Consider the following 27,986-nt stretch of genomic DNA (forward strand, 5'->3'; position numbering starts at 1 on the left):
CACTATGTTGCCCAGGCTGGTCTTGAGCTCCTGGGCCAAAACGATCTGCCTGCCTCGGCCTCTAAATGTGCTGGGATTACAGGCATGAGCCACCATGCCCAGCTGCCACTAGTTTCTTTAAAAAGATGTTGGATATTGTCCAAACACGTTTAAATACATTGATTAAACAGCAGATATCAAAAGAATATTGCTCTCAATATTTGCAGAGCAGGATACTAAAAAAAAAAACTTACCTGATAACATCTTGAACAAGTCAGCCAGTTGATTGTTCCCCACAATCGCCAGTATACATCTCTCCAAGATTTTAATTCTTCAAAAAGACTATTCAAATACTCATGAACATCCCATGTCTTATCTCTGGGGAAAGAGCCTCAATTTTACAAGAAAGTGACATAAATGATTTGCTTTATTTATTTATTATCTTTTTTGAGATGGAGTTTCGTTCTTGTTACCCAGGCTGGAGTGCAATGGCATGATCTTGGCTCACTGCAACCACCACCTCCAGGATGCAAGCAATTCTCCTGTCTTGGCTTCCCAACTAGCTGGGATTACAGGCGTGTGCCACCACACCCGGCTAATTTTGTATTTTCAGTAGAGACAGGGTTTGTATATTTGGTGGACAACAGGAAAAGGTATGAATTATTTGAATATCAAATTATTTTGCAAAGCTAGATATAGGATTACAAATTAAATATAGTTTGAACAGGCCAACAGCTGGGAATTAGGCATATGTTAAATGGAAGCTTTATTCTAAATGCATATGTTATAGGACTGGTGATTCTAGACATTAGAATCATTAATGTATTTGTACATTTCATTAACGTATTAGTATTTTACACTATTTTCAAGTATTTTTTAGTAATTGAGCGATACAGAATATACAATCAGGTCTTGGTAATATAGATTTTTTAATTAAATAATATAAAGTTAAAAAATAGCAAAGGCTCAAAACCATATTTGCTATGGTCATAAGCAACTCAAGTTTGTTTTTTTTGTTGTTATTGTTGTTTTGTTTTGTTTTTGAGACAGGGTCATACTCTGTCACCCAGCCTGGAGTGCAGTGGTGCAATCATCATAGTTTATTGGCAACCTCAAACTCCTTGGTTCAAGTGATCTTCCCACCTCAGCCTCCTAAGTAACTGGGATTACAGGTATGTGTCATCACACCTGGCTAATTTTTTTTTTTTTAGACCCAGTTTCACTCTTTTGCCCAGGCTGGAGTGAAGTGTCATGATACTGGCTCACTGCAACCTCTGCCCTGACGGGTTCAAGCGATTCCTCTGCCTCAGCCTCCCGAGTAGCTGGGATTACAGGTGCATGCCACCATGCCTGGCTAATTTTTGTATTTTTAGTAGAGACGGGATTTTACCACGTTGGCCAGGCTGGTCCCGAACTCTTGACCTCAGGTGATCCACCCGCCTCAGCATCCCAAAGTGCTAGGATTACAGGCATGAGCTACTGTGCCAAACCTACACCTGGCTAATATAAAAAAATTTTTGTAGAGAAGGGGGTCTCGCTATGTTGCCCAGGCCGGTCTTAAACTCCTGCCCTGAAGCAGTCCTCCTGACTCAGCCTCCCAAACTGCTGGGATTATAGACCTGATTCTTTTAAGTCTTTATTTCAGTCTTTTCTAACTTTGCCGGCTTTGTGCTTAGCTCAAAAATAAAATGTCATGATGCTATTACAAATTACACAGGCACATTTGTCTTAAAAGTAATTTTAGGTCAGAGGGGTTTACTCGGGAGGCTGAGGCTGAGGCAGAAGAATCATTTGAACCCGGGAGGTGGAGGTTGCAGTGAGCCAAGATTGCGCCATTGCACTCCAGCCTGGGCAACAGAGTGAGACTCTATCTCAAAAAAAAATTAATTTAAAAACAATTTTTTAAATGTATACATCTGCCAGGAATGGTGGCTCACACCTGTAATCCTAGCACTTTGAGAGGCTGAAGTGGGAGGACTGCTTGAGGCCTGCGCCAGTAGTTGAAGACCAGCCTTGGCAACACAGTGAAACCCTGTGCGCGCGCACACACACACACACACACACACACACACAATTGCCAGGTTGCCAGGCATGGTGGTGCGCAACCATGGTCCCAGCTCAGGAGGCTGATATGGGAGCCTTGAGAGTCCAGGAGTTCAAGGCTGCAGTGAGCTACGATCGCACCACTGCATTCTAGCCTGAGCAACAAAGACTGTCTCTTTAAAAAAAAAAAAAAAAAAAAAGTATACATCAACTGCTGACATGTAGGAAAATACTTTGAATAAAACAATAAAAATGGATGTTGAGGTTAGTATCAATTACTTTTTCACATACTACTAATAGGTGTGTGTATATATATATATATGAAATTTAACATTTGTGGGGTTTCTTTCATAACAGTGCATGCTATAAATTTGTAATATAGAAAAAAGAACAAAAAGAAAATCAAAATCATCCGTAATACTATCACTGAAAGGTAACACCACAATTAATGTTTTAGTGAACATCCTATTTTTTTAACCACTAACAACTTTTATGTATGTATATACTTTTTTATAACTTTGTTCTTAAGAAACAGGGTCTTGCTCTGTTGTCCAGACTTCAGTTCAGTGGTATGCTCCTAGTTCATTGCAACCTCAAACTCCCGGGATCAAATGATCCTCCTGCCTCAGACTCCTAGCTAGGATTACCATGCTCAGCTAATTTTTAATTTTTTTTGTAGAGATGGGGTCTGGCTATATTGCCCAGGCTGGTCTCAAACTCCTGGCCCTCAAGTAATCCTCTCACCTCAGCCTCCCAAAATGCTGAGAATACAGGCAAGAAGATCTCTTGAGCCCAGGAGTTCAAGGCTGCGGTGAGCTATGATCACACCACTGCGTTTCAGCCTGAATGATACTGGATGAAGGATGTTGTCAAAGAATACACATTTTGAGGTTTCTGCCTCCTGAGACATTATACCAAGTTACAACACCCACCCTCAACTCAGAATGAGAACTTGTTTTGAACACAAAGAGAAATACGTATTATGTATTTATTTATTTTACTGTTTTGAGACAGAATTTAACTTGTGTTGTCCAGGCTGGAGTGCAATGGCGTGATCTCAGCTCACTGCAACCTCCGCCTCCTGGGCTCAAGCGATTCTCCTGCCTTGGTCTCCCAAGTAGCTGGGGTTACAGGTGTGCACCACCATGTCCGGCTAATTTTTATTTTATTTGTTTAGTTTTTTGAGACGGAGTCTTGCTCTGTCGCCAGGCTGGAGTACAGTGGCATGATCTCGGCTCACTGCAACCTCCGCCTCCTGGGTTCAAGTGAGTCCCCTGCCTCAGCCTCCCAAGTAGCTGAGACTACAGGCGTCTGCCACCATGCCCGACTAGTTTTTTGTATTTAGTAGAGACAGGGTCTCACCACAGTGGTCAGGCTGGTCTCGAACTCCTGACCACAGGTGATCCACCTGCCTTGGCCTCCCAAAGTGCTGGGATTACAGGTGTAAGCCACAGCGTCCAGCCTATATATTAATGAAATAGTGACAAAGTATGAAGAACAAATAGATGACAGAAAATACAACGCTAAAGACAATTTTCCCCACCAAAATTTACCAGAAAGTAAATTTGGTTGTCTTGTAAAATTCAATATAACATTTGTACAGATAACTAAAATCTGTTAGTGAAAAGACAGCATTTTAAAGGCACTAACCAGAATACCTTTCAAGATTAACATACAATATTTTTTATCATTTTAATGTTTAAAACATTATGACATTTACCCAGTAAATAAAATGTACTAACAACTACCTTGTTTTGAAAGTATTTTTCTAAATGAAAGTTGGATCACACGCAAAAAAGATGTTATCCTATTCCTTATAAAAGTAGTTATATTTTTATAAATATGCACTTTGGGAGGCTGAGGTGGGTGAATCACGAGGTCAGGAGTTCGAGACCAGCCTGGCCAACATAGTGAAATCCCATCTCTACTAAAAATACAAAATTAGCTGGGTGTCGTGGCACGCACCTGTAGTCCCAGCCACTCAGGAGGCTGAGGCAGGAGAATCACTTGAACCTGGGAGGGGGAGGTTGCAGTTAACCAAGACCACGCCATTGCATGCCAGCCTGAGTGACAGAGTAGAACTCCGTCTCCAAAACAACAACAACAACAAATACATATATAAAAATATATTTTATCTTCACGACACCTTATGTGAATATAGACAATATTTCCATGTCGATCCACATTGATTTTTCCAGGAATGCAAGGAATTCTTCTTTCTGTTTCTTTTGTTAAAAGTTTCTTACACAAACAGCATCTATAAACAAAGAAAATACAAAAAACATCCAGGAAGAAGAATGTAAATGTAGTAAATTACAGAATATAGCTGCATTATAAAGCATATCAAAGAAAAAACATGTTAGCATACCTATACAAGGTTGCTGCATTACTCCGAGAATCTGGATTCAAGTACTCAGGATCAAACAGTCTTTCAATCTTCTTACAAAAAAGTTTGCTATTAACAACAAATGATCAAAATATTAATTTTCTACATTTACTTTATAATGATGAAAATAAACAAACCAATCTGTGCATTTGTAAAATAAGATTAATAAATCCTTAGTGGCTCTCTTTGGGAGTTTGTAACACATTTTTAGTGTTCTAAGTAAATAAACAACAGTTTATCATTATCTAAGTAAATAAAATTAAGCAGTTCTGATGAAAACTGCTTGATCAATCAATCATCTATTTTCTCATAAAAAATAAGATTGATAAATAGCTATCTTTTAGTCATTTTTAAATTGTATTTATTTATTTATTTATTTATTTTTTGAGATGGTGTCTCACTGTGTTGCCCAGGCTGGAGTGCAACGGTGCGATCTCTGCTCACTGCAACCTCTGCCTTCTGGGTTCAAGCGATTTTTCTGTCTCAGCCTCCCGAGTAGCTGGGACTACAGGCGTGCACCACCACGCCCAGCAAATTTTTTGTATTTTTAGTAGAGACGTGGTTTCACCATGTTGCCCAGGATAGTCTTGATCTCTTGACCTCGTGATCCACCCGCGTTGGCCTCCCAAAGTGCTGGGATTACAGGCATGAGCCACCGCGTCCGGCCTTATTTTATTTTGTTAGAGACAGGGTCTTGCTCCATCACCCAGGCTGGAGTGCAATGCTGCCTCAGACTCCTGGGCCTCAAACTCCTGGGCTCAGGTCATCTCCCACATCAGCCTCCCAAGTAGCTAGGACTACTGTGTGCCACCACACTCAGTTAATTAAAAAAAAAAAAAAATCTGTAGAGATTGGGGCTGGCTATGTTGCCCAGGCTGGCCTCAGACTTCTGGCCTTCAAGTAATCCTCCTGCTTTGGCCTCCCAAAGTCCTGAGATTACAGGCTTGCACCACCTTGCCTGGCCTCTTTTAGTCCTTTGTTACTGGAATATCCCACATTAAAGATTTTGAGAATTTAACAACCCAGGCCTACCAATAACTAGATATATGATCTTTAGCAACTACTTAACCTCTTTGAACCTTGTTTTCTCAACTATAAAGTGTGGTTAGTATGTCCAATCTCATAAAGTTTTATGAGGGTTAAGTGATGTTTTTAAAGAGTACTAGATATAGTGTTAAGCATTCAATAAATGTTAATTGTTATTATGCATAACTGAAGTTGAGTCTTCTAAGCATGTCTTTAATTCTAAATGTATATCCTACCTGTCTCCATTTTTCCTTGTGTAATGTCTTCTGTTATTAAAAGTCAAATCTGGATTTAGAATTCCATTCCTGTTTTCAATTATTTAGCTCTTGGATAATTCCTCTCTGTCTCATTCCCCTTAAGGAATAAACTTTTTTTTTTCTTTTGAGACGGAGTCTCACTCTGCTAGGCTGCAGTGCAGTGGCACGATCTCGGCTCACTGCAAGCTCTGCCTCCCGGGCTCACGCCATTTTCCTGCCTCAGCCTCCCGAGTAGCTGAGACTACTGGCACCCACCACCACGCCCGGCTAATTTTTTTTTTTGTACATTTAGTAGAGACGGGGTTTCACTGTATTAGCCAGGATGGTCTCAATCTCCTGACCTCATGATCCACCCACCTCAGCCTCCCAAAGTGCTGGGATTACAGGCGTGAGCCACTGCGACCAGCCAGGATTAAATTCTTGAATAATCCTCTGAATTATTAATTTATTCCTAATGGATCATTCTGATCATATAAACATAATCTAGTATCTCCCTTCCTAAAAAAACAAAAAATCCTCTCTTGAGCCTACCTATCCCTAATAGATACTGCCAATTTTTTCAGCAATCATTCAAAGTAAAACATCTGGAAAAAAGTTTTCTAAATCCACTTGGTCACATTTCTGTCCCCATCTTACTCTATGTGACAGCAGCATTCCACATATTTGGTCACTTAATCATCATCTTCCTTTGGAAACCTTCTTTCCTTCTGCCTTCCTTTCTACTTCACTGGCTCCTCCTTCTCAGGCTCTTAACTGGCTACTTCTCCTCTGGTGAATCTAAATATTCGGTAGCTTTTATCAATACTATCTTGCTAACAATTAAAAAATGAAATAAATTAGAGTAGCACTTACAATAGCACCAACAATATTAAATACCTAGGAATAAGTTTAATTTTAAAAAGGAGGTTGGGTATGGTGGCTCACACCTGTAATTCCAAAACTTTGGAAGGTCAAAGTGGGAAGATGCTTGAGCCCAGGAGTTTGAGGCTGCAGTAAGCCATGACTGTACGTACCACTACACTCCAGCCTGGGTGACTGAGCAAGACCCTGTCTCAAAAATTAAAATAAAATAAATAAAAAAAGGAAAAATATCTCTACACTGAAAACTACAAGACGTTGGTGAAATAAATTCAAATTAATGGAAGGTTATACCATATTCATGGATTGAAAGACACAGTATTATTAAAACATTAAATCTAACTAAATTGATCTACAGATTACATGAATCCCAAATTCTAGCATGTTTATGTGTTTGTGAGAAAGAGAAAATGGGTAAGCTGATTATCAAATTTATATAGAAATGCCAAAAACTTAATAGAGAACACTACAATCTTGAAGATAGGCAAAACTTGAGAATTTAAATTACCAGATGCCAAAAATTATTATAAGGCTATCATAATTAAGACAGTGTGTTGCCTGGGTGTAGTGGCTCATGTCTGTAATCTCAGCACTTTGGGAGGCCAAGGCGGGTGGATCACCTGAGGTCAGGAGTTTGAGACCAGCCTGGCCAGCATGGTGAAACCCCATCTCTACTAAAAATACAAAAATTAGCTGGGTGTGGTGGTGGGTGCCTATAATCCCAGCTACTTGGGAGGCTGAGGCAGAATTGCTTGAACCCGGGAGGCGGAGGTTGCAGAGAGCTGAGATCTCATGATTGCACTCCAGCCTGGGTGACAAGAGTGAAACTCTGTCTCAAAAAAAAAAAGACAGTGTGACAGTGTGCTACTGATACAAGGATAGACAAAGAAATCAACAGAACAAAAAGGACAATTCAGAAACATATAGTAAACGTACCACTGCAATTCAGTGGGGGAAAGGATGGTCTTTTTAACATATGGTATTGTGTCAACTAGATATCTATTTGAGAAAAAAAGAAAATGAACCTTGACCCCTACCTCATACCATATAAAAAAATTAATTCAAGATGAATAACAGAAAAACATAGGACAATGTCTTCACCACTTTTAGGGAGGCAAAGATTTATTGAACAGGACATACAAAAAAAGTATGGTCTCATCCAGTTCCATGGTTTCAAATCTCATCTACTCTTAAATTTCTATTTTAAGTCCTGACCTTTGACCTAAACTCCAGACTAATATACCCAGGTATCTACTTGTCATCCTACTTGAATGTCCAAGAAGTATGTTAAATAATCTCAAAAAGACCTAAATCTATCCTTGATTTCCCTTACCCCATTCCTTCCCCTCCTAATGTTTCCTTTCTCCATTAATAGCACTACCATCCACTTAGTTACTCAAACTGAAAACCTAATAATTATCCTGGAATCCTCTCTCTTCCCACATCATTACATTCATAAATCTAACAACTGAGTCCATCTACTTCTTTCCAGCTCTGCTGTTTCTACCCTAGTGCAAACCCTTTCATTTCTCAACAGACTACTACACCAGCCTCTGAACAGGTCTCCTTGCTTCTTAAATCCCTAACATCTATTCTCCACATAGCAACCAAAATGGTCTCTTAAAAACAAATCAGATCACGTCACTCCCCTGCTTCCATTCACACCTAAAGTATATCCTAGCTATGACCTAAACAGCCCCTAAATGATATAACCACTGCTGACCTCATTTCATACCACTTTTCCCTTTATCTAAGGTATGTTTTAATAATTTTGTTTTTTAGAAAAGGGTCTCACTATATTGCCCAGGCTGGAATGCAGTGGCTATTCACAGGGATAAGAGCAGTGCCCTACAGCTTTGAACACCTGCCTCAAGTAATTATCCCACCTCAGCCTCTTCAGTAGTATCTTCATAATTAACATAATTCACTATCACTATATATTCATATGTCCATTATACAAAGTAACTAATTACTAATTTTTATCTTGAGCCATTGGCTCTGGATAAATTTTACTTCACTTTACTTACTTCATTTAAAATAAAATAGAAATATATTTCTAAATATATTCTAAAAATAGAGTATTTTGGCCAGGCATGGTGGCTCACACCTGTAATCCCAGCACTTTGGGAGGCCAAGGCGGTTGGATCGTTTGAGCCCAGGAATTCAAGACCAGGATGGGCAACGTGGCAAACCCCCATCTCTACAAAAAATACAAAAATTAGCTCTGCATGGTGGCGTGTGCCTGTGGTTCCACATACTTGGACTGAGGTGGAAGGATCACTTGAGCCTGAAGGTGAAAGTTGTGGCTAAGATCTTGCTACTGCACTCCAGCCTGGGCAACAGAGAGAGACCATCTCAAAATAATAATAATAAGCTAACTATAAATGAAAAGAGAGAGTAAAAATTAATTTCAAAAACTGGGCAACTTTGTTGCCTGGGAAACAAAGTGAGACCCTGTCTCTACAAAAAGTTAATTTTTTTTTAAGTTAGCTGGGCATGGTGGTACACGCCTGTAGTCCCAGCTACTTTGGAGGCTGAGGTAGGAGAATCACTTGAGCTCAGGAGGTTGAGGCTACAGTGAGCCAAGATTGCATCACTGAACTCCAGCCTGAACAATACAGTGAAAACTTTTCTCAAAAAAAAAAAAAAAAAAGAATATTTCACTCACATGAAACAGAAATATATTTCTTTTAACAGGAATATTAGGTTTAAAATTAAATTTTTGAAATTACCTTCTAAATTTATCTTTTTTGTCCTTTAAATCATCAACTTCATTGTGTGTGAACAGATCAGCTATACGTGTGAGAAGATTTGCATTAATACAGTTCATGTTGCATGGGGTAGCTACTATGGCATTCATATTTTTGTGGCAATACTGAATACACTGTTCAACCTAAAAAATCACAGAAAATAAATGTTGAAAATAGTAGCATGTAGGACAATGTCATAGCAATACCTTTCAAAGATAAAATTCATCAAAAGTCTAACCCATATATCGCTAGGTACTAACTGGGATTTGCCTATTTGACTTAATCTATACTGTTCCAAAGGCAATCCAGCAGGTCAAATTTGTAACAGCATATATACATACCTAAAAAATTATTTTCAACCTTCTTTAGAATATTTCAAATAATAATAATGAATCTTTTAAAATTGTGGCAGGTATAAATTTTAGTCTAAAAACTCAAGTGTACAGAATATGTAACTACTTTTTTTTTTTTTTCCTGAGATGGAGTCTTCTGTCACCCAGGCTGGAGTGCTGTGGCACAATCTCAGCTCACTGCAACCTCCACCTCCTGGGTTCAAGCGATTCTCCTGCCTCAGCATTCCTAGGCTCACAGGTGCCCGCCACCACGCCTGGCTAATTTTTGTATTTTTAGTAGAGACAGGGTTTCACCATGTTGGCTAGGCTGGTCTTGAACTCCTGACCTCGTGATCCACCTGCCTTGGCCTCCCAAGTGCTAGGATTACAGGCGTGAGCCACTGTGCCGGGTCTGTAACTTCTTATAATTAAACTTAGTTAGAACTTTAAGCCTCCTTTTCCCTGGGTGTCAGAAACAAAATTTCAGTCAATTCAGAATTTTCACTTATGGTGGGTTTGCTCTCTTCCTTACATCCTCTCTCTCTCCAACCTGAGGTATGTTTATTTACTTTAAAAGTAAAGAGAGGATAATCATGTATTCTTCCAAATACTTATGCTTACAGCATAAAAATTATCCTTTAGGGCTTAGATTTCAAAATTCAAAGGTTTCAAAAATTTCAAAACTCAAAAACTCATTTAGTCTCTGCTTTTTTTCTGTAACCCTTCCCTGAAGCAACTGATACCAGCTGGGCTAAATGGGGAAGAGCTAAGGAGTAGAAAGAATACAGGTAATTGGCCAGGCATGGTGGCTCACACCTATATCCCAGCACTTCAGGTGGCTGAGGCAGGAGGATCACTTGAGCCCAGGAGTTTGAGACCAGCCTGAGTAACATAACAAGACCACCCCACCCCATCTCTATTTAATTTAAAAAATAAAAGAATACTGGGACTAGTACAAACCCCGAAGAGTCAAATAAATAAACTTCACATCTGCTAATATAGAAAAGGAGTATTCTGGCTGTGTGTGGTGGCTCACACCTGTAATTACAGCATTTTGGGAGGCCAAGGCAGGTGGATTGCTTGAGATTAGGAGTTCGAGACCAGCCTGGGCAACATAGCAAAACCCCGTCTCTATAAAAAATAGAAAAATTAGCCGGGTGTAGTGGCATGCGCCTGTAGTCCAAGCTACTAGGGAGGCTGAGGTAGGAGGATCACTTGAGCCAGGGAAGCAGAGGTTGCAGTGAGCTGAGATCATCCCACTGCATTCCAGCCTGGGCGACAGAGAAAGACTCTGTCTCAAAAAAAAAGAAATTATACTCTTGAACTAACAATTTTTTAATTGTTTTTTTAATTAACAATAATTTTAATAAAGTGTCTCAGAATTTTTGAGATACTTGAAGGAAAAGAAAGCATAAGTGAACAGAAGCACTTTGATTTTTTAAGTCAATACTTACCAGTGAATCCATTTTTAAAAACTCTGAAGAAATAAGAATTGAAATGACATTTCCTGGCTCTAAAAAAAAAAAGAAAGAAATTAGATTATCCTTTTGATGAGTACCCCAATCTCCTCTGAACAGGCTCCTTCTCACCTTAAAAGAGGACATTACTGTAACAAGAATAATTTAATATAACCTTATTATAGCTTATGGGTTAGATACACAAAATAAAGAAAATTCAATGTTAAAACTTAGGTTATGGGGCCGGGCGTGGTGGCTCACGCCTGTAATCCCAGCGCTTTGGGAGGCCGAGGCGGGCGGATCACAAGGTCAGGAGATCGAGACCACGGTGAAACCCCGTCTCTACTAAAAATACAAAAAATTAGCTGGGCGCGGTTGTGGGCGCCTGTAGTCCCAGCTACTCCGGAGGCTGAGGCAGGAGAATGGCGTGAACCCGGGAGGCGGAGCTTGCAGTGAGCCGAGATCACGCCACTGCACTCCAGCCTGGGCGACAGAGCGAGACTCCGTCTCAAAAAAAAAAAAAAAAAAAAAAAAAAAAAAAAAAAAACTTAGGTTATGGAGAAAATGCACAATAAATTTATTCTGGTGTTGGATTCATATAAAGTAAAAGACTCCAGTTAAAGATATGACATATGCAATCTTCTCCTTGACTAAATCAGGGAAAAAGATAATTGAGACTATAATTAATTGCATACACAAGTAATAGTTAGAAAACTTTTTAAATGATTAATGAGAGCATTTGTTATTAGAAAAGTTACTTTAAAAAGAGTTCAATGCTTGTTATGAACAAATATTTAATTTTAAAAGATTCTGAAAGATAAAAAATTTACTACTGCAGAGTACTAAACTTACTTCCTAAAGGCATAATGAGTGAGCTTTCAGGCATACAGAAAAGGAGATGCTGCCTGATGCTGTAGTTTAGCAAACCTGTCCTCTCCTATGAGGTATGTTTAAGGAAAGAAAACTGTGTTTTGCATCATTACAGTACTAAGACAATTCTAAATAAACGACTAAGCAGACAATAGTTAAAATAAGTAATCCCAATCTGTCTCTTTAAATAACAATTCTAGATTCAAGGCTTTTTTTTTTTTTTTTTTTTTTTGAGAGGGAGTCTCACTCTGTTGCCAGGCCAGAGTGCAGTGGTGCAATCTCTGCTCACTGCAACCTCTGTTCCTGGGTTTAAGAGAGTCTCCTGCCTCAGCCTCCCGCGTAGCTGGGACTACACTTGTTCACCATCACACCCAGCTAATTTTTGTATTTTTAGTAGAGACAGGGTTTTGTCATGTTGGCCAGGATGGTCTCCATCTCTTGACCTCGTGATCCGCCCGCCTTGGCCTCCCAAAGTGCTGGGATGACAGGCGTGCGCCACTGCGCCCGGTCAAGTCTCTTAAACACAAATGGTGAAGGGAGGAAGCAGCTGGTGAAAAAGCTCCCAGTTAGGAACCAGTGGCTGGATTATTAGAAATGTAATTAAGCATTTTGGTAGTTTTCCTGGTTAGAAGACTTTTTTTTTTTTGTAAACATTTACATTTATAGCCACTGATTTAAGGTAAAGATAACAGAATGACTAGCTTTGCTGCATTTCTTTTTTTCTTTTTTGAGACAAAGTCTCGCTCCTTCGCCCAGACTGGAGTGTAGTGGCGCGATCTCGGCTCACTGCAACCTCCGCCTTCCGGTTTCAAGCGATTCTCCTGCCTCAGCCTCCCGAGTAGCTGAGACTACTGGCGCCCTCAACCACGCCCGGCTAATTTCTGTACTTTTAGTACAGACGGGGTTTCACCATGTTAGCCAGGTTAGTCTCGCCTCCTGACCTCAGGTGATCCGCCCACCTCGGCCTCCCAATGTGCTAGGATTACAGGCGTGAGCCACAGAGACCGGTTTTTTTTGGGTTTTTTTGTTTGTTTGTTTGTTTGTTTTTTAAATTGAGACAGAGTCTCGCTCTGTCGCCAGGCTGGAGTGCAGTGGCACAATCTCTGCTCACTGCAACCTCTGCCTCCTGGGTTCAAGAGATTCTCCTGCTTCAGCCTCCCCGAGTAGCCTGGACTACAGGCACACACCACCATACCAGGTTAATATTTTTTGGATTTTTAGTAGGGACAGGGTTTCACTATGCTGGCCAGGCTTGCTGCATTTCTTTTACCTTTACTACACTCTACATGTTTTGACTTTTATTTAACACATACATATTATAGCTGGTTAGTCTGGAATCTCTGGATTCTGGCTGAAATTTTTGATTTAGCAATCTTGTAATTTTTATTTAAGGACCACTAGAAACCTCTCCTATTAATGTGGTCACTAAATAATACAATAAATTACTAACTTTTTTTCAAAAACTTTTACACTGTCGGCATAGATATATTTTCCAATAAGAGTTCTATTTTAATACTACTGTAAATAGCAATTCTAGTGCACAGAAAGACTATTAAACCACAAGTGTGATCATACAAGTGTATGCCCATTGAAATATTACTCAGTAATTATTCTTATTACAGTAATTCTACTAGTAATACTAGTAGTATGCTATCATTTAGAACACTGGTTCTTGAACTTTTGATCTGAGGACCCCTTTACAAACTTAAAAACTGAGAATCCCAAAGGGTTTTTCTTTATGTGGGTTGTATCTGCCAGTATTTATCACATTAGAAATTAAAATAGAGAAAATAAAAAAATATGAATTCATTTACAAAGAACAAAAAACCTATCACATGTTAACATATTTTTATTAAAATAACTACGTTTTGTTTTTTTTTAGGAAGGGTCTCACTCTGTCGCCCAGGCTGGAATGCGGTGGTGCAATTTTGGCTCACTGCAGCCTCTACCTCATGGGCTCAAGCAATTCTCATGCCTAACCCTCCCAAGTAGCTGGGATTACAGGCGGGCACCACCGCGACAAGCTAATTTTTGTATGTTTAGTAGAGACGGGGTTTTGCCATGTTGGCCAGGCTGGTCTCAAACTCCTGGCCTCAAGTGATCCACCCACCTCAGCCTCCCAAAGTGCTGGGACTACAGGCGTGAGCCACCATGCCTGCCTAAAATAACTACCTTTTCTAAAATGAAAAATATTAGGCCAGGCGCCGTGGCTCACGCCTGTTATCTCAGTACTTTGGGCAGCTGAGGCGGGCGGATCAACTGAGGTCAGGAGTTTGAGACCAGCCTGATAAGGCAAAACCCTGTCTCTACTAAAAATACAAAAATTAGCCAGACGTGGTGGCATGCGCCTATAATCCCAGCTACTCGGGAGGCTGAGGCAGGAGAATCACCTGAACCCAGGAGGCAGAGGTTGCAGTGAGCTGAGATCACGCTGTTGCACTCCAGCCTGGGTGACAGAGCGGACTCTTTCTCAACAAGAACAAAAAATAGAGTGAAGAGTAGCACTGTTTGACATTTTTTGTAAATCTCTTTAATGTCTGACTTAATAGAAGACAACTGGATTCTCATATCTGTTTCTGCATTCAATTTGTGGGTAGCCTTCTTTGATGTTACACCAAACTTGACAAATAGTAGTTTCTTAAAGGTTAATTGCAATGGTATCTGAATTGTGTCAGTGAACTTTTCTGACTCTGTTAACAACAAAATTATCTAATTTATCTTGCACTTTGCATGAATCTTTCACCCATGCGTGACTTTTTGAAAATAAAATGCATTGGTCATTTGGAAAATGTTGGCTCAGTGAATTATACAGATATTCCAAATGTTGAAATACTTCATTGCACAATACATTTAAAAATCACAGTCATTAATATGATCACCAATCTCATCAGAAAAGTCAAGTATTGAGAAGCCTTCTGTCAAGCACATGGAAGCAGGTAAGTTTTCCAAAACTGTAATTCTCACTCGAAACCCTGAATTTTGTCACTGACAGCAGGTGACAAATGCTTTCAGCTTTAAGTGAAGAGCTCATTTTCAAGAAAATGTCTGCCAAATACCTAAGTCTGAATTACCATTATTTCTCTGTCAGTTGTTTTCTCAAGTAAAAATGGTTTCCAATTTTTAAAAGAGCAGCTAATCTACTTCAGGACTGAAAACAATCACACAAGTGCTTTTCCTCAGGAGAATCATATGTTGGTGTGCAGCAGGAGTGGACTTTCCATTTCATCACAGTAAAGAGATGTATACTCAATGGTCAAGATTTAAAAAAATTAGTAATTTTACTGCTTCACCAAGGACATTCTTAAGTGAAACTAGATTTTTTTCTTATTAACTATGCAACTATGTACTTACTACTAGTACAGTTTGGTGCCCCTGCCTTGATCTTGTCTAAAGCTTCAACAGTTTTACCCACTATTGCTTTGGTACCATCTGAGCAACACAGTGAGAAAGTCAAGTGACATCTTGGTATTATTATGCAAACGTTTTGACCTTGTAGATACCCTAAAAGGGTCCCTAGTATCCCACTGGTCCATATACCATACATTGCGAACTGCTGATCTAGAGATCTGTTCGTTTGCCATAAATTTACTATAATTTTCTAAAAAAGAGGAGATTATCAGTTTCCTAAAAGGCTGTTAGTAATATGAGCATAAACACTGGTGTCCAAACAATTTTCCATATTTCACTTTTGGCCTGAAGAAACTACCGGGTGACACACAAATTTCACTACAAAATAAGCAACAGATTGTTTTTTACCTAAAGTGGGCATCTCACAATCTTTATTCTCCTCAGTGTTCCTTTTAACATATTTTATCAACCAGTTGAAAATGTGAACGTCACAATGAACTGAAATGTCCACCTCTTCCCAGCGCTGGGCATCCATAGATAAATATTCAGCAAAGTACTTCATTTCTGATATCAAAAGATCTCGCGGGCAAGTAAAATCTTCTTTCAAGTTTTTTGCTTCATCACACACATGGATCACCATGTTTGGCCTTCATAAAAAATGTTACACAAAAATGCAATTATTCGAGTTTTAGAAAAGGAGCCAAGAATACTGACATTTAGTGAAGGGAAGAGAATAAGATGTTTTTGACAATTCTGACCACCAATCAGTTTTATAGGGTCTTGACATTTTTCAAGTGTCTTGCAAGCCTGATCATCTCTTAGATTATGACTAATTTTAGCAAATTACTGATGTAATAAAACAAATAAAATATTGTTACTACAGGACTAATAATTTACACAGTTTGAAATTTATTTTTCAAGTTATACATTAAAAATAAAGTTTATGGCCATGTGCAGTGGCTCGCACCTGTAATCCCAGCACTTTAGGAGGCTGAGGCAGGCGGATCACGAGGTCAGGAGATCGAGACCATCCTGGCTAATATGGTGAAACCCTGTCTCTGCTAAAAATACAAAAAATTAGCTGGGCATGGTGGCAGTGCCTGCAGTCCCAGCTACCTGGGAGGCTGAGGCAGGAGAATTGCTTGAACCCGGGAGGCGGAGGTTGCAGTGAGCCGAGATGGCTCCACTACACTCCAGCCTGGGCGACAGAGCAAGACTCCGTCTCTAAATAAATAAATAAAGTTTATAAAAATAGTACCATTTCACAAAGAAAAATTAACCAACACACTCTAATTCCTGTGAGGAACATAAAACAGCACTTTTACACGGTTATGGGCATGGGAGAGAGAGTATCATTAAATACTAAAAATTTCATTTTTTAAAAAAGGAAAAATAGCTATAATTCTTCACTGAAGAATCAAATGAAAAACTAGCATGGCTTCATTATTTTTAACAGCAAAAAAGTTTGCTTCTAGGCATTCATATACATAAAATATAAATATATTAAATATAAATTAATAAATGTAGTTAAAAGCATTCCTAAGACTACAATGTGCTTATTTACATATTTAAACATAATTTAAGCACAAGTTTAAATGATACATCAGAGAGTCTGCTTCAAAAATTATAATCTCCTAGTATTTACTTTCTTTAAAATTATGTCAGCTGGGCATGGTGGCTGATGCCTGTAATCCCAGCACTTTGGGAGGCCAAGGCAGGAGGACTGATTGGGCCCAGGAGTTTCAGGCCAGCCTGGGTAACATGATGAAACCCTATCTCTACAGAAAAATTTTAAAAATTAGCCAGCATGGTGGTGCATGCCCGTGGTCCCAGCTACTCAGGAGGCTGAAGTGGGAGGATCACCTGAGCCCAGGGAGGTCAAGCTCCAGTGAGTCGTGATAACATCACTGCACTCCATCCCAGGCAACAGAGTGAGACTTTGTCTCAAAAACAACAACAAAAAATTTTATCACCTTAAAAAGAAACATCAGTGTAATCTACATCTGTCTTCATGTCATTACAAAAGGAAGAGAATAGAGACACACTGTCCTACAACATGAATTTAATTGAATTGTGTGTTTAATTCACACATTCCTGATAGAAAAAAAGTACATTACTGGAGGGCCAGGCATGGTGGCTCACAACTGTAATCCCAGCACCTTGGGAGCCTGAAGTGGGAGGACTGCTTGAGCCCAGGAGTTTGGGACCAGACTGGGCAACACAGTGAGATCACGTCTCTAAAAAAAAAAAAGAATTAAATAAAATTGGGCTACCAGAAAAAGGATTATAATCAATGCTCTATCAAAGTCAAAAGAATTTAAACAAATTTTCACAAAATTGCTCTTCCAAAGAAATTATGGTCAAAACATAAATAGGTAATAATTGACATAATGAAACATAGAGTTTCCACAGTTTTTTAGACTACAGTGTAAAATATTAGATTATTTCAGTAAAAAAAAATTTTTGGCAAATTTTTGTGTCACACAAACCAATCAATCAGTTAAAAATCTGTGTTGCCGGGCGCCGTGGCTCAAGCCTGTAATCCCAGCACTTTGGGAGGCCGAGACGGGCGGATCACGAGGTCAGGAGATCGAGACCATCCTGGCTAACCCGGTGAAACCCCGTCTCTACTAAAAAATACAAAAAAAACCTAGCTGGGCGAGGTGGCGGGCGCCTGTAGTCCCAGCTACTCGGGAGGCTGAGGCAGGAGAATGGCGTAAACCCAGGAGGCGGAGCTTGCAGTGAGCTGAGATGCGGCCACTGCACTCCAGCCTGGGCAATAAAGCGAGACTCCGTCTCAAAAAATAAAAATAAAAATAAAAAATCTGTGTGAATACAGCCAGGTGTGGTGGATCACACCTGTAATCCCAGCACTTTGGGAAGCCAAGGCAGGCAGATCACTTGAAGCCAGGAGTTCAAGACCAGGCTGGCCACCAAGGCGAATGTCCATCTCTACTAAAAATACGAAAATGGGCATGGTGGCACACACTGAAGTCCCAGTTACTCAGGTGACTGAGGCATGAGAATTGCCTGAACCTAGGAGGCAGAAGGTGCAGAGAGCTGAGATGGAGCCACTGCCCTCCAGCTTGGGTGACAGAGTGAGACTCTGTCTCAGAAGAAAACCTCCAAGACTGTGCCAATAAACTAAACATAACTGAACTACACACTTTAAAAGGGTGAATTTTTAAAATTGTGGTTAAATATACATAAAGGAAAATTTACCACTTTAACCACTTTTAAGTTCAGTGGCATTAAGTATATTCACACTGTTGTACAATCAGCATAATCATCAACCTCCAGAGCTTTTTCAAAGGTTCATTTTATGATATATGAATTACAGATAAAGCAAGCTGTTCTTGAAAATCTATAAAAAGTAAGATTTTCATAAAAATCCATGAAAAGTAAGTATACAAGGGAACTTTCAGAAATAATAAAAACATTCTGTGTCTTGATTTGGGTGATGGCTATATGGTATATCCATATTTAAAAATTCATTAATTTTGAACACCTAACAATATTGTTTATTGTAAAAACAGGCAGAACAAAACAAAACTATCAAAACTTGCAATACACTGAAAGACATTTTAATTTTCTATAATGAGTAGTTATGTTCAAATAGTTCTAAAATACCGTTTTTGGTTTTTTTTTTTTTTTGAGATGGAGTCTTGCTCTGTTGCCCAGGCTGGAGTGCAGTGGCCAGATCTCAGCTCACTGCAAGCTCCGCCTCCTGGGTTTACGCCATTCTCCTGCCTCAGCCTCCCGAGTAGCTGGGACTACAGGCGCCCGCCACTTCGCCTGGCTAGTTTTTTGTATTTTTTTTAGTAGAGACGGGGTTTCACTGTGTTAGCCAGGATGGTCTCGATCTCCTGACTTCGTGATCCGCCCGTCTCGGCCTCCCAAAGAGCTGGGATTACAGGCTTGAGCCACCGCGCCTGGCCACACATCCAATTTCTTTAGTAAAGTTGGAGAATTAATGGCATAGAGTGTTTTTCCTTGGGTATTAAAATTTACTTTTAAAAGTTTTGTGTTAACAGATATTATTTCTAATATTTATAAAAATAAAAATAAAAATCTTTAAATAGAAAACTGTAATCCAATTTATAAATAATAACATGAATAAGTCAAGTTTAGGTCAGTTCCACACATGAACTAAGCTGATTCCAGTAGTTTCAGCAATTATGTAATATGAAATTCCTACCTTATGGTAACATGCATAAAACCACCAATCATATATTTTATAAAGTTGGTATCAATATTAAATCTTATCTAGCAAACAACCAGCCGCCTACCCTTCAGATTCTTCAGTCTTTTCTCCACCATTATGAGTAGTACAATTTTCACTTTCTGAAGAACAATTCCTTGTAGAAGCTATACTATGTCTTCCTTAAATACAGAAACAAACACATACAAAAAAAAGGGTGGGGGTTAGTGTTTCTAGCTGAGAATGGGTTTTTATTTATTGAATGGTAATACTGTAAATGCATGGTTTCCAAGGCTAAAGATGGTACTTATCAGGGTGGCATTTTCCTTTAGTATTTCTAAAGATATATGGAAGAAACAGTACACAAAAATGAATCACAAATTGCTACTGTTAGAACGAGAATTTCAAAAACTACTAATGTGGTGTGTACAAACGGGATCAAATGTTCAAAAGCCAACAGCATAGTTTTCTGTTTCTGAAGCAAATTTTTACATCATACTCTGCCGCTGCTGAGATTAAAATAACTCGCTACACTCAGAGGATTTCCAGAACCAGTTATTATTTCCAATGTAATTGCAGAAAACATCTTTTACCCCACTACTGTGTCAGCTGAAGCTCCTGTTGACTATAATAAAGAGTGGCTGTAGGCTCAGCACAGTAGCATGTACGTGTAGTTCCAGCCGCTCAGGAGGCTGCAGCAGGAGGATTGCTTAAGCTCAGGAGTTCAAGAGCAGCCTGAGCAACACAGTGCAACCTCCATCTCCAAAAACAAAAAGAGTAGCTGTAAAAAAACAAACAAACAAACAAACAAAAACCAAAAAAAAAAAAAACATAACATGAGAGACAAGCAAGAGTCTCTCAGGAAAGAGGAATATTAAGTAAAGGGCACAGGGCAAACCCCTCTAAAAGAAAGTAAAAGAATATTTGTAGTAAAAAAAAAAAAATACATGAAATTAGCCAGGCCAGTAGATTAGAGTAGAACATTCTGACACAGTAAAGTGGGTTTTTTGGTGATTGTATCTGACCGACAGTTTAACACTTAAAAATTTATTTTTTAAAATGTTTAAATTTTTTTACAGACAGTGTCTTGCTCAGACACCTAGGCCGAAGTGCAGTGGCTTGATCATAGCTCACTGTAACCTTGACCTCCTGGGCGTAAGCAAGCCTCTCACCTCAGCCTTCTGAGTAGCTAGGATCACAGGTGTGCACCATCACACCCAGCTAATTTTTATTTTTTATTTTTTTGTAGAGACAGGGTCTTGCTATGTTGCCCAGGCTGGTCTTGAACTCCTGGCCTCAAGTGATCCTTCCACCTTGGCCTCCTAAAGTGCTAAGATTACAGTTGTGAGCCACTGCATCTGGCCCTAAAACTTTTTTTTTTAAAGTAGCAAAGATAAACATAATTTTAAAAATTCAGGCCAGGTGCAGTGGCTCACATCTGTAATCCCAGCACTTTGGGAGGCTGAGGCGGACGGATGGCCTGAGCTCAGGAGCTCCAGACCAGCCTGGGCAACACAGCAAAACCCCATCTCTACAAAAAATACAAAAATTAGCCAAGCATGGTGGTGCACGCCTCTAGTCCCAGCTACTTGGGAGGCTGAGGCAGGAGGATCTCTTGAGCCTGGGAGATGGAGGTTGCAGTGAGCTGAGATGGTGCCACTGTACTCCAGCCTGGGCAACAGAACAAGACCTTGTCTCAGAAAGAAAAAACAATAAAATTCAGGAAGATACAAATATGAATACATTTCTCTATTAATGTTTATATTAGCCTTTAAACAAAGAAAGAAAAGTTGATTGGAATATATAATATTCTGCAGAATTATCATAAGGACAAGTACTACATTTTAGTTTAAAACCTTACCTGTTTTGGAAACTGCATCATGACCAACTGGAGTCTCCTGAAATTCTCCATGTATGTCAAGAAGTGAGGATTTGATATATGTGGCTAAAGTTTCAACAGGACTCTCTCCAGCAGCCATGAGGGAATTATACTGGTTGTCAACAGGTGAGCCTCCACTGCTTTTTAATTCATCAAACCTTTTTGCACACTGTCATAATATAAAATGAAAGAAATAGAGGTTTGGGATTTTTTTTTTTTTTTTTTGAGACAGAGTCTCACATTGTCGCATAGGCTGGAGTGTAGTGGCGTGATCTTGGCTCACTGCAACCTCTGTCTCCCGGGTTCAAGCAATTCTCCTGCCTCAGCCACCTGAGTAGCTGAGATTGCAGGTGCCTGCCACCACGTCCAGCAAATTTTTTGGATTTTTGGTAGAGACAGGGTTTCACTATGTTGGTCAGGCTGGTCTTGAACTCCTGACCTCACGATCCACCTGCCTCTGCTTCCCAAAGTGCTGGGATTATAGGCATGAGCTACCATGCCCAGTGGTTTGGGAATTTTTTAAATAAAAAATTGAAAAGATACTTTCTTGCCTTCTATTTGAAGATATTTTTCAATAATTACTTTTTGTAAGTGAGTATTAACCTGTAGAGTAACATCTAAAATATTTGTACACATTTCACTATGCAAAAGTCTCTAACTTCTATTTTTACATTTTAAAATTCAGGGTAGAGTTTTATTTTAATGTGCTTTAACTCAAAGGCATATATATTTATGCTCCTGTAAAACAAGGAACACCAGGTTGGGTATGGTGGACCATGCCTGTAATCCCAGCACTTTGGGAAGCAGAGGCAGAAAGATCATTTGAGGCCAGGAGTTCAAGACCAGCCTGGGCAACATAGTGAGACCCTGAGAGAGACTGTGAGATGCTGAGGTGGGAAGATCACTTAAGTTTGGAAGGTTGAGGCTGCAGTGAGCCGTAATGGCACCACTGTACTCCAGCCTGGGATGACAGAATGAGAGATCCTGCCTCAAAAAAGCAAAAACAACAACAAATATATATATATATATAATTTATGTAATTTGCATCTAGTCAAATTATATAGCTGTCTATTCAGTGTTAATACATACATTTGGATATGTAAAACTCAAATATTTTTCTCTCAGTTGGTGTTTCTTTAAATTGATGACCTTTTCTGAACATTTTCAGGAGATATTCTGGGGGGATTGTTATTTACCTCTTTCGGTGTTAATCCAGGCACGAGCCTTGCTATAGTTTCCCAGTTGATAGTCTGAGGGATTCCAACTAATGGATAAAGGATCATGTCCAACACCATTTGGTTATTATTGTTCAGGAAATTGTTGTTTTCTGAATATCCACGACTCATCTTTTGGAACTAGGGATAGAGAAAACAAAAAGCTTTATTTAACTCTGAAATCCAAATGTTTTCAGAACATTATAGATCAGTTATAATTCATTCCTAAGAATTATCTGCTACCATGTAAAGGAAAAATAAAACTGACCTAAAATAAACATGGTATAGCCTAAATCTCTTCACATAAAAGGATTTGAATATTATGCATTGATAAATGGATGTATAAAAATATGGAGATGAATAAATATATGATAAAAAGCATATAATATTTTTTATCTTTTTTTCTTTAGAGACAGAGTCCCCAATTTTACAAGATGAGGTTCAGAGATGTTAAGTAAGATTTACAAGATCACAGAGCTAAGAAGAGGCAGAGCAAGGATTCAAACCCAGGTAAAAATGATTCTCAATTCCACGCTCTTTCCGTTCCACACAAGAGGTATAGTACCGGCTAAGACAGCAGATTGGAAACAATGGTTTAGGGTCAGTAGGGACAGAGTCTACTATAATTTGAAGTTAGTTATGATTCAGTTAAGTAATTCTGAAACTTTCTGTTTGTGAGGTGTGGGGAGAGGGTTATGATATCAAATAGAAAAAGAAACTATGCATGCAAACATAAAACATTTGAGGAACTTTCTTACAACAATGTGGAAGACATACTTCTTCATTCAAACATTTACTGAGCCATCACTATGTGCCAGGCACTGTGTCTAAAGTTGGAACATTAATTTACAGATGAAAATAATGACAAAAGTTTTAACTAGTTATATCTATGATTCAGCTGACACTGGATTCTGGGTTAGGAATACAATCTCCAAATATAAACTGTTCCTATGGAAAAAAATGATCTATCTTAGGACAAGAAGTACAAAGCAGAGATTCACTGACAGATCAGTACAATAAAAAAAAGCAGCGTACACAGGCGTCTGAAGCTCTGGTTTGAGTTTTGGCTCCACCACCTGCTAGCCAAGGCAAGTCATCCAACTTTGCTGAAATGCAGCAATAAAAGCAGGTGATGGTAATACTTCTGACTGATAGTGTGGAAAGAATTAAAAGGGATTATTTTGTGAAAGCACTTTGAAGATGATAAAAGTACCTCACAAATGAGATGTTGCATAAATAATAGTATTTAGATTGTGCTGAGGCTTATGTGAATTTTTTTTTTTTTTTTTTTGAGACTGAGTCTCGCTCTGTCACCCAGGCTGGAGTACAGGGGCCCGATCTCGGCTCACCGCAAGCTCCGCCTCCCGGGTTCATGCCATTCTCCAGCCTCAGCTGGGACCACGGGCGCCTGCGACCGCCACCGCACCTAGATAATTTTTTTTGTATTTTTAGTAGAGATGGGGTTTCACCGTGTTAGCCAGGATGGTCTCAATCTCCTGACCTTGTGATCTGCCCACTTCAGCCTCCCAAAGTGCTGGGATTTATGTGAAATATTTAAAACACAGCACAGGTGTCACGAATGTGGTACGCTCTCAAATGTTAATTATAATTAGTACTACGTCATTGTTTACATAAGACAGTGGTAGAGAACATCAGGTGGTAGACAACATAAAGTTATCCTACATATGTTTGAATGAACATTTAAAAGAAACAAAAACAGAAAAACATTTAGCACACTAAAATCACAGCTTCCTACCAACCAAAGATGTACCTTGTTGAAGGCCAGAACAGTGGAGTAGTTAAGTGTGCAGACTCGAGTCAGACTGTCCCAGTTTGCATCCCAGCTCTACTACTTATGGCATTATCTGGTTCAGATTAGCTAATCTCTGTGCCTCAATTTCCTCATCTGTAAAACAAAAATAATAACAGTAGCTAGCTTACGTACTTCTGAGGATATATGGAAAGTGCTACCTGGCAAAGAGTGAGGACTACATAATGTGTGTAGCAGCACTACCACTCCAGAGATCCTCAGATTTAAACAGATTCATAAAGATTAATGTGACAGATAAAAGGAGAGACAGCAACATTCCAATGAAGTATGCCACCAACAAAATGAGTAGAAAGAGTCAGCTACAGATTCTTACCCAGCTTTACCACTTCTAGCAGTGCAACCTATGGCTCCAATATACTGTCTCAGCTATACTGTAAGGAAAATACCTAACCTTTGGAGTTATGGTGAGAATTAAATAATACTATATATAAAGCACCAGCACACTCTCTGGCATACAAAAGGTGCTCAATAAATAATTTATTACTATTATTTTTCTCCTCTCTACTTTGCCCATTATTGGCACAAAAATTTCCAAGAATTAGTTTAATAACTGTAAAGCACTGCCTTGTGCCCGGCTGAAAACAGATTTTACAGAACTTCATTGTTTTTTAAAGAGCTGGTCATCTCAAAGTCAGATGAAAAAAGTGAGTAAATCTGAAAAGTAATGCCCTTTTTCATGTTCCAGACTGAGTTTGATGAAAACATGGGGAAAGAAGGCTTGGAAAAGGTCCTGGAAGAACCTTGGAAGGGCCCTGAGAAATTTCTGTTTATTTCTCTCTTTAACTCGCTGGATTATGATTTCTTTGATGGGCTGGGCCTTCTATCTTTGATTCCCCAGAAGTGTGACCAGCAAGGGAGATACTGCCAAAATGTTTGCTGAATTAATGAAAAGGTCACAAAACCTTAAGAGACATTTAATGTATCCTTTGGAACTCACTCCAAACTGCAGGTCCACAACTCATTTAAACATTGAAGTATAGATGGGGATGTGCAAAGATGGATGGGGATCTTGTCCTGCTGGATTAATCAATTTAGTTTTGAATCCTTTAAAGACTTGGTTTCTCTCTAGTGAACTGATCTCTACTTGTTTGCCTAGTACTTGGATCGCTTTTCATACCACACAATTATGGAGGCATGTTAGAGCATATGGTGCGCTGTTGTTGTTTTAAGATGGAGTTTCGCTCGTTCTCTCTTCAGGCCAAAGTGTGGTGGCACAATCTCCATTCACTGCAACCTCTGCCTCCCAGGTTCAAGCGATTCTCCTGCCTCAGCCTCCCGAGTAGCTGGGATTACAGGCACGCACCACCATGCCCAGCTAATTTTTGTATTTTTAGTAGAGACAGGGTTCCACCATGTCGGCCAGGATGTTCTTGATCTCCTGACCTCGTGATCCGCCCGTCTCGGCCTCCCAAAGTGCTGGGATTACAGGCGTGAGCCACCGCACCTGGCCAGGGTGTTTTATTATGATTTTTTGGGCCTTGGTAGAAAAAAATCTAAAATGGAATTCAGGGCAAGGATCCTCCCTGACAGCTTACTTCTCTTCACTTCCAAAAAGATTCATTTTTAAAATATTACCCACGTCAAACACTTAAAAGCTTATATTTCAAATGTGATACTCATTTATGCTATACATGTTTAACAGTACTTTAAATCATCCAAATGTGGAAAAAAGTTTTTCTGTTGACCAACTGTACAGTTGTTATACAACTATACTGGGCAAGGGAAGACTCCCCAGCATTAATTCTAGTTAAATGATTGTCCAAGAAATCAGAGTCTGAATTTAAGTATAAAAGGCATAGCACTGATGGATAATCCTTAATAAAACATAAATTATCTCTAAATAGCTGTCATAGTGCACCTCATTCTGGAAATTATAAATTTATCAAAAACAGTGACAAGAAAAAGTTCAAAGTTCAAATTACTATGAAATCCACTCCCATTCATAAAATACCAAAATCTTGAATATTTAAGGTAAAATACGTTATTTACCAAAAATAAAAATCCAATTTGTTTAACAGACTTCACTTTTTAAGAACACACTTCCCCTCCCATCCCCCACCCCCCTTCTCTTGGTTTATATATTTAATATATACGTATTAATAAGACTAGTCTAAGTCACTTCCACACCAGATAGAGGTGTACAACAGGAATCTGATATTTTTTTTTCTTATTTCAAATAGAAAAAAAAGCTCTTGGAGACAGAGACGTTTTTCCTTAGGCAGTGGAAAGATGGGAAGAGAGGGGACCCCGTGGGGCAGGCAGGCAGGCAGGTCAAAGGCCTCTGGCCTAACAGAAGGCGGCGGTAACACCGAGTCATCCCGGACCGGGAAGAAGCCTTGTACCCAGGCTTCCTGACTTCTGCACACACAAGAGATCGGAGGCAGCTGGAGGAGAAAATAAAATCACATCCCAGACCCGGGATGAGGTCAAACCCCTTCAAACCTTGGGCCCGGAGGCTCACTGCGCGGCGCGTCCTCGGGGCACCCCCAGACCTTCGCGCCCCGCTCATGCCCGTGGAGGCACAGAAACTCCAGGGGCGCAGAGCAAACAAAGACTCCAGACCGCGGGGCGAGGCGAGGCAGAGGCCCGGGGCGCGGCCGGGCGCGCAGACTGGGGTTCCCGCCGCTGTGCGAGGGCGGGACGGTCTGCAGGGACATGGACCGGGCGGGTGACTGGACACAGGCCGGCGGGCTGCTCGGGGAGCGGCCGGCTGAGGGCTGTCCACGGGGGCGTTCGGGGGCGTTTGGGCGAGTGGGACCCCCGCCCGGGCCGCCGGGGGTGGGAAGCCGCGGCGGGAGCCGGCTGGCTGTGAGCGGTACGGCCCCATGCTGCACTTCCCTCCCCGCGGTGGCCACCCGAGCCCCCTAGGCGTCTCACTCACCTCCACAGGGCCGCGGCTGCCCTCGCAGCGCCTCTGTTACCTGCAGTGGCAGCACCTCCCGCGCTCGCGCCCTGAAGCGCCGCTACCGAGCCCGCAACCCCGTCCGCCGCGCCTCACACTCCGCCTCCGCCCCTTGCAGGCGGCTGCGGAGACTAGAGCCGACGGGCCGCGGGACGCCGAGCCGACGCCGCCCGGCCAATCGCGGGCCAACGCCGCAGCGGCAGAGCCAATGAGCGCCGAGCCCTGCCGGGCGGGAGGGAGCCAGACGGGCTGCGGCAGCTGACTGTCGCCTCGCCTTGCTTGCTCCTGCTCCTTCTTCCTCCGGCGTTCACTCCCAGGCTTGTCGCAGTGTAGCGTCCCCACCCTCCCAGCGTCTTGTCTCCTAGCAACCAGATCCTAGGAGCCTGATCTTAGGTGACAACCCTGAGTCCAGAAGAAAGGGGGATATACAGGAGATAAAATAACCTTGATTAAAGAATGGATAAAATTGTTCTTGGTGCAGATCATTTGGTACACTGCTTAGGTAGAGCGGGAAGATCGCATGATGAGGGACACCAAAAGTATGTTTTAGACCAAGGTCTTTGGGTAAGGACCTGAAGTGTCTTTACCAGGAGGTAGCTCTTTAAAAATGTAAATAGTTCTGGATTACAAATTCGGTTTTCATACATTAATAA

At 40.4% G+C, this 27,986-nt stretch overlaps 1 protein-coding gene across 16 annotated transcripts in view; it reads right to left on the bottom strand.

The window, feature by feature from the left end:
• The window catches only part of SANBR (SANT and BTB domain regulator of CSR), a 57,922-nt gene extending 30,456 nt beyond the window's left edge, over positions 1–27,466 (bottom strand). For 5 of the 16 annotated variants that reach the window (XR_012422345.1, XM_065527050.1, XM_065527047.1 and 2 more), the window contains exons 1-12: positions 27,313–27,466; positions 24,372–24,506; positions 22,583–22,741; positions 21,369–21,555; positions 19,596–19,689; positions 17,424–17,543; positions 15,715–15,953; positions 11,086–11,144; positions 9,282–9,442; positions 4,391–4,477; positions 4,169–4,279; positions 234–357 (exon numbers count right to left, since the gene is read on the bottom strand). Coding sequence is in view for 14 of the 16 variants with exons in the window: in XM_065527050.1 (XP_065383122.1) it covers positions 234–357; positions 4,169–4,279; positions 4,391–4,477; positions 9,282–9,442; positions 11,086–11,144; positions 15,715–15,953; positions 17,424–17,543; positions 19,596–19,689; positions 21,369–21,555; positions 22,583–22,732 (1,332 nt within the window). In the remaining 2 variants the exon portion in view is untranslated. Of the gene's footprint in view, positions 1–233; positions 358–4,168; positions 4,280–4,390; positions 4,478–9,281; positions 9,443–11,085; positions 11,145–15,714; positions 15,954–17,423; positions 17,544–19,595; positions 19,690–21,368; positions 21,556–22,582; positions 22,742–24,371; positions 24,507–26,873; positions 27,151–27,312 lie in introns of those variants that run through there. The other 11 variants (XR_012422346.1, XM_065527051.1, XM_005575783.4 and 8 more) reach the window with 8 other exon arrangements.
• Positions 27,467–27,986: the final 520 nt, after the last annotated feature.

This window comes from Macaca fascicularis, chromosome 13, assembly GCF_037993035.2.
Source record: "Macaca fascicularis isolate 582-1 chromosome 13, T2T-MFA8v1.1".
NCBI lineage: Eukaryota > Metazoa > Chordata > Mammalia > Primates > Cercopithecidae > Macaca > Macaca fascicularis.